This window comes from Macadamia integrifolia, chromosome 4, assembly GCF_013358625.1.
Source record: "Macadamia integrifolia cultivar HAES 741 chromosome 4, SCU_Mint_v3, whole genome shotgun sequence".
NCBI lineage: Eukaryota > Viridiplantae > Streptophyta > Magnoliopsida > Proteales > Proteaceae > Macadamia > Macadamia integrifolia.
Window position 1 is genome coordinate 32,066,391 of NC_056560.1, and position 9,982 is coordinate 32,076,372.

The following is a 9,982-nucleotide window of genomic DNA, read 5'->3' on the forward strand; positions in this document are numbered from 1 at the left end:
TTTAGTTTCTTAATTTATCTGATTGTACTCTTTTTTTTATTCATTAAAATGATTGAGATCACTTCTTCTTCAATGGATCAGAGAATTCGTCTTTCAACAATCCTTGTTTCAGTCCTCTCCTTTTCTTAATATGCTTGTTTTTGTGAAATCATATCGCTTTTCTTGAATTCGTACTTTCAGTAAAACCCTTCTGATGCTGACTATTCCATGAATAAAGTTGTTGCGGAATAGAAGAGAGATTCAGATAAAGCAGATGCGGAAGGAAATCGCAAAGCTCCTTGAGACTGGCCAAGAAGCCACGGCTCGCATACGGGTACCATGACTCTCTTCGTGAATTGTAATTTGATATTGCTTTTTATATTTATAAGGTCTTCTGTTGCTTTGAAAGTCATAATTTTGGTCATTGGTGTTTCTTTCAGGTAAAGCACATTATTCGGGAAGAGAACATGATGGCTGCACAGGAGATTGTTGAGCTATTTTGTGAACTTGTCACCATCTGGCTTCCCATTATTGAGGCACAAAGGTAATCATCAACAGATCAACTTCCATAGTTGCTTCTCAAAGGATATTTGTTTCATGTTCAGTAGCTCAATTTTAGAAGTTTGCATCCTTTAATAAAATCATTTAATTTTTGTACATTTACACTTGGAAGTTATTTAAAGCTTGCTCATGATATATTGTTATATATGTTGCTCAAATTCTATTCCAAGTCCTGTGTGGCCGAATATTTGATACAGTATATAGACACCTTTTAACCATGTCTCAACCATAGCTTTAGGCTGGCAAACAGGTTAAATGAAGCAGTGTGGAAATTGAATACTATAATTTGTCCTCCTTGTTAAAAGGCAATAGAAGGTAAGATAGGATAGGCAAAACCACTAAAGCTGGTGATATAGTTAGATCAATCTGCTCCATTTCCAAGAAATTGAAATCCCCCAAATTCTTTATTCCTTCTTTTCTCAGTAAGATTATCAATGTAGTGTTGCAGATAGATCAAGACTGGTAGTTGCTTAGATGACAAAGATTGATAAGTATTCGTTTAATTTTAATATATATGTTATTATGGGAAATAATTTCAAATAAATGATGAAGTGATGTCTAAAATAATTTTTTTTAGCTGCTTTATATTCTTCCTCCTTGTACATACATGTCTATTATTGAAAGATACAGTTGAATAGGTGGTCACATGCTGCAGATAAACAGTATAGACACAACCGGTAAATGATATTGAGTTATTAAATCAAGTTAACAGCTGTACAACACAGTTGACTGATATGGTGGAGAACATCAGCAGATATACAATAGGGCACATAATATCAAGTTACTACATCAATTTAAAATCAATAAAAAAAAAAAAAAAAATGTAACCTTAGTGGACTGGTGACTTGGTACTAGTCATAACTAATCAGTTTTAGTCGACAGTCTAGTCAACACCACCCAACAAGCTCGTTAGTAGAAGTATGTGTGGATCTGAAAGTCAGTTGACTGGCTTAAATTTCAATTATTCTGGAGGATATCTTGTATTATTAGAAAATGGAGACGACAATAAGAAAATAAATTTCTGGACAAAGGAGAAAGAAACAATATGCATTCATCTGTGAACACTGCCCCTCTAATGCTGTATGTCAAATCAACACTGTCCATAATGATTAGAATGGCACAAAAAGGCATGGAGATGCAATGTGCTGTTCTTGCTTACTGAAACCACTGGAGAGCTGGAACTAATTATGTTTATTGGGTAGATACAGTTATTAATTTTTAATGAAGACCACATGTTGAAGCACCAATTGTCTGAAATTTCAGAGAGTAATTGTGCAAGTATGTATGTACCCTTTTTCCTTTTTTGCTGGTCAAATTTTGTAACTTATGCAACAATGTTGATGGTATGACTATCATTGTACAGCTCTAGATACTTTAATGAATATGCACAGCCCGCAGCTATATGGGGGTTGCTGAGTAAAAATTGAACAATAAAATGTTTTGGCTATTGAGAATTAGATTTTGGCAATTCTCCCCGCTCAAATGTTTTTTATTGCCACATATGTTCAGGGAATGTCCTCTAGATCTGAAAGAATCCATTTCCAGCATTTGTTTTGCTGCACCAAGATGTGCAGACTTGCCAGAATTGCAGCAGGTTCAAATGTTATTTGCTTCCAAATATGGAAGGGAATTTGTCTCAGCTGCAACAGAACTCATGCCAGACTGGTGTTAATTGCCAGGTCATATAATTTGTTATCTTTCAATGTAATTCATTTGTAAATTTGTCCTCTGCGGAGACCCAGAAGCAAGGCGGATAAAAATCGTCTGTTGTTCTCCATCTCTGTTTTTCCATGTTTTGCTAGGCGCAGAACACGACACGTGGACGGTTCATTACCAACGGTCAAGATGCTTGCTTGGTTGAAGCTCTACCAAAATCGGGTTGAGGTAAGTGAACCAGACCGAGTATGTATGACCCAACCCAACCCGTTAACTCCTCTCTTCTTCTTCTTCTTCTTCTTCTTCTTCTTCTTCTTCTTCTTCTTCTTCACCCTATTTTCTCAATGCCCTGAAAATTTTGAACAGAAACACAGATCAGAGATACATCAGTGATTGAAACGGAGAAAAAGGAATGCAATCGCTAATAAAACCAACGAGGAAACAAACTAACAGAAAGTAGACAAATACAGAACCAGGAAAAAAGAGACCTAAAAATGGGAAACTAAAACTTCTTTAACGGAAGAGTCACTTAGCTTGCACCTACGCATTCGGAAGCTTCCGGTCTCCCAGTCTCGCCCAAACGAGAGAGAGAGAGAGAGAGAGAGAGAGTACAAACTGATGAGAAAATTACTGGGAAATTAAAAAACTGAAGCAAGAAATCAGAAAAATAGAGTCGCTCCAAGATCAAAAAATTGGCAACCAAGAAAAATCGTGAGATTTAGTAAAGGTAAAGAGAAACACTGCACACAAATTGTTGATTTCAGAAATAAAAATCCATAACGAAAAATTTTCAATCAAGAAAGAGGGATCCATCTCCAAGACACTAATCCATGGCAGTCCAAACGATTTAAGAACGTGAAAGGAAATATCACACTTACCGAGTACTTGCTCGGCGGAGAATCTCTTGGAGACGTCCTTTGAAAGCATCTTCCGCAAAAGATCATTCGCCGCCGGCGAGATGGAGTAAAAGTTAACGGGTTGGGTTGGGTTGGGTCATACATACTCGGTCTGGTTCACTTACCTCAACCCAGTTTTGGTAGAGCTTCAACCAAGCAAGCATCTTGACCGTTGATGATGAACCGTCCACGTGTCGTGTTCTGCACCTAGCAAAACATGGAAAAACAGAGATGGAGAACAACAGACGATTTTTATCCAAGCAAGGCTGTTGCACAACATTTCCTTCCTGGAGAGTCATGGGATTGTTGGGTCTCATCTCTCAGTGCTCTTTAAGAGGCAACCGTCTTTGTTTTTTCTGTAAGGAATCTGTGCTTAGGAACCAACTTAGAAGGGTTGTGGAGATGGCTTTCTCTGCTGATTCAAGGATGTTCTTCTACGCCCTGTCGCCCTCCACACTATTAGTTCCATGAGTCCCGAGACTCTTAGGAGGAAATTCGAGTTGTTTCAGGGATTTGGTTTTTCAGAGGGCAATGTTTGACGATGTTTAAAAAGATGCCAGTTCTGTTCAGATGTTCCGAGGTTCCGAGGTGAAGTTGAAGTCCGGTATTGAGTTATTCATGAACACTGTTGGGTTTGAAAAGACGGTGTTGATTCAGCGACCAACATGTCTGATGTTTAGTATAGAGAATAGAATGATCCCTCGGTACAGGGTTATTGAGATTTTGATATCGAAGAGGTTGTTGAAGAAGGAACCAAATATTTTTCTTCAGGTGCTGGATTTGACTCCGAAGAAATTCTTGGACAAGTTCGTTTCGAGATTCAAAGATGATGCAGAGGAATTGTTAATTGCTTACAAGGGCGATGCTTTGGAATCTTCTAAGGAATACAAATCTACATAGTTTCGTTTAGACCACCAAATGAAATAAACTAGGGACCCTCTCAGTGAAAGATTCATGGATTGAGATCTGAGAGTTTAGATCATCCAGTGGTGTTGCATACTATGAGGTTCTCAAAAGTCTCCCTACAAGTTTGTATTATGAGAAACCCAGGTCAGGTTACTCAGCATAGTTCATTTCTCTAGATAGAGAAGGCAATGAATATGCAGAAAGATCACTCTCTCACTTTGAACTTTGAAGAGGAAACAAATATATTTGCTAGTCCAAACATCTTACAAGAATAACAATCATAAATTTCAGATGGGCAATTTTTTTTTCAAATTTGAGTCATTTAAACAAGTGAGTTTTTTTTTTTTCCTTCATCCTTGATAGGAAGCTTCTTTTATGGTTTGCAGTATGTTTATTGACTAAACATATTCATTTATAAGTCATATATATTCAGTGTACAATCAATTTGTGAAAATTTTAAACCATATTCATGTCCAAAATTCTAGAAAATATTTTGGTTGTATTTTAAACTTAATGGTGTAGACACCGAATTTTGTCACCCCCCAGCAATGATGACAATATGAATGATTACATGTTGGATATTTTAGACTTGGAGAATTTTCAAACTTAGAGTAGAAAATGACCATATTTTCCTATAAACTTTCAAGAGAAAATGTTTTCAAAAATTGGAATTTGATGTTGTGGATTATTGTTGTTTGTCCCCTCAAGTCGGACATTACACTTTGATGCAAGAACTATGCGAATCGACGCCCGATTCTCTTTCATTATATGATCCGGGTCCCTACTTTATGCATATTTTTGTAAAGGTTTCCAATCGAGACTACAATCGTGTCTCACATCATTGGATAGTGCTCGGACTGAGCTTTCTAACGACATATTACACGTCGAATTCTGACCAACGGTTTGAAAAATATGATTCCCAAAAGTTGACTCCAAAGTTCGGTATCAGATTCCATTCCGAGCAACCAAAGGGTACCACATGGTGCCCAAACCCCTTTGTCCAAAGGCAAGCCTTTTTGGACAATTCTCTCTAGTTTTTTAGTCCCACATCGGAAATATGAGAGAATTGTCCCAAGTCCCAAGGCTATAAGAATAACCCTTCCTCTCTTCCAAAAGGGAAAAAAGAAAAAAGATTGAGAATTTGGGAGAGAGGATGGCCCCATTAAGGTTTTTGGCTAACTTCTTCCCTCTAAAATCAAATATTCTCCAAGTTTAAAAGTTTAATACATTAATCCTTCCTTGAGCCGGGAGATCTTGTCCGGTTCGGTTCGATTTGGGGGTTTGAAACACAAGGGTTATCTCCCCTTGTTTCTTGACTAAAGTCGGTTTAAGGTATTTATTTATTTTCTCCTAAGAGCGATTTAGAATTAGTTTAATTAACAAATTAATTTCTAATTTATTAATAATTGATTTGTTTAGATTAATTATGTTTAAATAGTCTCAGTTTGGTTCAATGAGGTTTATTAGATGTAAATTGATTTATTCCGGTCCAATTAAAGATATTCAGGTTTAATTGATTCATTTAGTTTAGTTAGGTTTAATTGTTTTTTTTATGTTTACCTTTGATTTGGTTTAGTTTTCTTTCTTAAGTTACTTTTTGTTCTTTTAATCTGAACCCTTGGATCAGAATCTTACATATAACCTAATCTTCTTTCTTCTTTTTTTTCTTCTTCTTCTCTTCTTTTCTTTTTGGGAGAATTACATGATTACCCACTTTTGGGTTTCCCTTTACAAAATTACCCACAAAAAGTTTTGGTCAACAAAAATACCCAAAATTAGGTTTGGGTTTACAAAACTACCAAAAACAGTGATTTTCCTTCGTCTGCCTATTTGTTTTGTCATTTTTACCCCTGGCCAAGGTTGTAGCACGGCCTGATGGAGGCCGAGGTGGCAGCCCGACCTGATGGAAGCTGAGGTGATAGCACGGCCTGATGGAGGCCTAGGCTCAGCACGGCTTTACGAAGGCAGAGGTGGAGCGCGGCCTGATGGAGGCCGAGGTGGCAGCACTGCCTGATGGAGGCCGAGGTGGAGCACGGCCTGATGGAGGCCTAGGTTCAGCACGGCTTTACGGAGGCAGAGGTGGAGCGCAGGCTACCACCTCGGCCTCCATCAGGCCGCGCTATCACCTCGGCTTCCATCAGGCCGGGCTGCCACCTCGGCCTCCATCAGGCCGTGCTACAACCTTGGCCTGGGGTAAAAATGACAAAACAAATAGGCAGAGGAAGGAGAATCACTGTTTTGGGTAGTTTTATAAACCCAAACCTAATTTTGGATATTTTTGTTGACCAAAACTTTTTGTGGGTAATTTTGTAAAGGGAAACCCAAAAGTGGGTAATCATGTAATTTTCCCTTTCTTTTTCTCCTGCAGCCACACCTAACCCTCCTCTCTTCTTCTTCCTCTTCTTCTTCGTTTTCTTTCTCTTTTCCTTCCCTGCTATTGCAACCCCTAACCGGCAGCAACCGAACACTCCCTTCCCCTTCTTCCCTTCTTCTCTTTTTCTTCCCTGCTACAATAGCCACTGCACCTAACCCTCCTCTCTTCTTCTTCTTCTTCTTCTTCTTCTTCTTCTTCTTCTTCTTTTTCTTTCTCTTTTCCTTCCCTGCTGCTGTAACTGGCAGCAACCGAACCCCCCTCTTTCTTCTGCATCTTCTTCTTCTTCTCTTCTTTTCTTTTTCTTCACCAGCCGAACCTGCACCTCCTTCTTCTTCTCTTCTTTTTCTTTTTTCTTCTCCAGCCGAACCTACTCCTTTCTTCTTCCTCTTCTTCTTTTTTTTCTTTTTTTTCTTCCTTGCTGCTGCAACCACTAACCGGAAACCACTAAACCTGCAACCAAATCCATCCTCACCTTCATTCCTTCCATTATCGAAATCTGAACCATATCACCATCATATTCAACCTCCCTTCTCCATGGAATCGATCCAACCTTGCCTAGGGCCTTGTATGTGTTCTACTGTTTCTAACCAAGCTCTATGGCACCACATGTGGTTGACACTTTGGGTTACGAAGGCATCCGATCATGTCAAGAAACCATGAGTAAAGACACTGTTGTTGCTATAATCCTTACTGGAATCTCTGAAATCAGTTTTGTAAATTCCCAATGTGTTAAAGTCTTGTAAAGTTTGATTTTTCACTTTTTTTCCTTTTGTTTTGCAATGTAGTTTGATTTAGCTGTTCTATTAGTTTAATCAAACTCCCATTTTATTATAGCTTATTTTATTAATTTGCTTTGTGTAAATGTAGTTAGTAAAATGATTTAGTCTAATTAGCATAATGTTTATCTCATTAGTCCTTTTGGGGCCTTATGATATGTTCATCTCACCTTTTAGGATTAGCTTAAAATATTTTCAATCCATCTAATTACGTATAATAATGTATTTGAACCTAGATTTAGCTTTAATCAAGTAAAATAGATAGATTACTTAGATCATCAAATCTCATCCATTCAAAGTAGTCTGGTTCAACTTACTTTTCCTTGATTCAAAATTCAAATGATTTTCTTTTTCTTTTTTCCTCTTCATAACATACGTGGGACATAGTCTAGGACATAGGCTAGTATGGGCGTGGCTGCCCCCCTCAAACCGGCTCGTAGCATTAGATGCGTTACTTGGGTTTTCGGGTTGATAAAAATGAACCCGTTTCGGTCCATTTCTTTTTATCTCAAATAGTGTGTCCTTTTAGAATTAATTGTGTATTTAATTTAGATTCGGATATCTTGCCATATTGATAATCATTAGATTTAGATAGGTTAGTCAATATCATGTTTGCCATGCTTCGTATTTATTAACATGTATTTTTTTTATACTTGATGATTCGATGTTAAAAAACTTAATTTATTTAGGATTAACTCAAGATAAACATAATTAGGGCAATTAGGTTTCATAATTTATTTAATTAAACCATAGGTTCAGTTTGATCTTCCTAAACTAGATTAGGTAGACTAGTAAAATGCTTCTATTTAATGTAATTAGCCCATTTAACTTTTCTAATTTAATTAGGCTCCATTTAATTTAAAAATCTTTTTACCAAATTAGATTAAGTAGGATTGCAATAATTTATTTCACAAATTACTAGGGATTAAGATTAATCATTTTAATTAATTCAATTTAGGATTTCATAAATTCATTAATCATCCATCTAGGTTAGGCTCAATTAATCGAGTTAGTTTAATTTAGGGTTTCGTAAGTTGCTAAACTAATCCTAGGTTTAGGCTTATTTCATTAGCTTAATCTAAGACTCATAATACATCAATTAAATCATTTAGGCTTATTTAATTAGCGTAATCATTTCATTATTTGCATCATAACCTAGCTAGTATAATTTAGACACTTGGTTTAGGGTTTTCACATGTCATGCTTAGATACCTAGTTTAGGGTTTTCAGTGACCTAGATTTAGGACTAGTTAGTAGGGTACAAACAAACTTTGGTCAAACAAAAAGAGACCGGCCTTAGGGTCGGGCAGACTGGGTGCCTAACACCTTCTCAGTCTGTCATTTGACACTTATCTAGAATCTTGGTGCAAACCAGCCTTATCCATCAGAGTCATTAGTCTCTCTCCCTTGATTGGGGGAGACATTTATGGGTCCTAGACCCTTTCTAGGTGGCGACTCCCTTTTACCCATAACATGTGTCCCCCCCCTTTGGCATTTGATGACCGGGGGATACTATCTCATCTCATTAGGGTTGAACTCTAGCGTGTGTACACGCGCTGCGTGCCATACCGCGATCCCGGGGACGGAGGTCCATGATACCTACAAATGGTTTGATCAAATCTTCATGTAATGGTACTGTTTTAATGTTCCTCTTGTTTTGTTTCACTTTCTTAGTAGATTCCTTGATTTTGACACTGTTCTCAGGACTCGAGAGATCGAGCTGAAAAAGAAGCAGGAAGAAGAGGAGAAAGCTAAAGAGATGGAATTGAGCACTTCTGAAGGAAAGTGAGAATTGGGCTCTGATCCTGAGCTTTTGATGGTGAAGGTCACATGGATGCATTAGAAGAGATTGTGAAGGAGATTGCAGCTTGTACAAAGAAACTCTCAGGTGGCAACTTAGTCAATGATGGAGTAGGCATCATGAAGCTGTTGGCTCAAACCTCCCAAGTGGATTGGAAGTCAGTACTTCTGCAGCTGAGGGCGACGGTAGTAAATCTAGATGCAAGCTAAGAGAGGATGTATTAAATCCAGCTATTGATACCTCACAGAGGAACAAGAAGGAAAATACAAAAGCCGGTAGGAGCTTCCCATTGAGTTTTTTTTTTGAGAGGGGGGGGGGGGGTTAGTGAGGCTTTCCATTGAGGAGTTGAGGAAGTGGATATCTTGAACATCCTTTGGCTTTATCAATTAGTTTAATTCGGAAGTAGAAGTATTTGTCCACCATAATATTAGTTCCAGTTCTTGATAAACTTCAAGAGAGCCATTGGAGGGGGCACTATTATGTCCAATGGAGACATGGGATTCTCTAGTTTGGAAGAGTGATTTGATCTAGATTGAAGGATCCAAGAGAGCTAGGAGTAAGTCCAAAAAATAATCATAAGAGAAGTTGTACAGAAGACATGAATAACTTAGGCCTCTTTTCTTGTATGACATTGAATGGAGTTGATTGGAGAGCAAGGATGGAATTCCATGTCTAACTGGCATCTTTAAAATGAAGTCTAATGATAGTGCCTCATCCAAATTTCCTTTTTCAGCATACCCACTGATCATAAACACGAGTTCTTAAGTAAATCTTGTGCTGAACCAATATCTCCATGCTTGGAATCCATCGAAATAAGAGTGCTAATCACAGAAATGTCCAGATCACACAACCTGCTTGGACCGCATGAGAATGGAATGCCTTACTGGTGAAAGTGCTTCAGATTGCACACATGATGAAAGCAAGCTAAGATAAGTGCTCTCATCAGACTTTACTCCATTTTTGCACATCAAACAGTAGAGAAACTAATGGCCTCGGTAGATTCTTCAAGGTGGGCAAACCCCGAAATCATCGA

At 37.9% G+C, this 9,982-nt stretch overlaps 1 protein-coding gene across 2 annotated transcripts; it reads left to right on the top strand.

Moving 5' to 3' along the window:
• The first annotated feature begins 179 nt into the window (after positions 1-179).
• Positions 180-9,618, top strand: LOC122076724 (IST1 homolog). 2 transcript variants are annotated; one of them, XM_042642202.1, is made up of 3 exons: positions 180-313; positions 420-523; positions 8,853-9,618. In XM_042642202.1, the coding sequence occupies exons 1-3, from the start codon at positions 254-256 to the stop codon at positions 8,935-8,937; spliced, it is 249 nt and encodes an 82-aa protein (XP_042498136.1). In that variant the 5' UTR covers positions 180-253; the 3' UTR covers positions 8,938-9,618. The 2 variants fall into 2 exon arrangements, with proteins under 2 accessions (XP_042498136.1, XP_042498135.1); XM_042642201.1 differs by lacking the exon at positions 8,853-9,618 and adding an exon at positions 2,050-3,643.
• The last annotated feature ends 364 nt before the right edge of the window (positions 9,619-9,982 follow it).

Excerpts from the sequence above, each read along its gene's own strand:
- LOC122076724 (XM_042642201.1), top strand. The coding sequence starts at position 254 with ATGCGGAAGGAAATCGCAAAGCTCCTTGAGACTGGCCAAGAAGCCACG. Across the intron at positions 314-419 it reads AAGCCACGGCTCGCATACGG|GTAAAGCACATTATTCGGGA; the intron begins GTACCATGACTC and ends TGTTTCTTTCAG. Across the intron at positions 524-2,049 it reads CCCATTATTGAGGCACAAAG|GGAATGTCCTCTAGATCTGA; the intron begins GTAATCATCAAC and ends ACATATGTTCAG.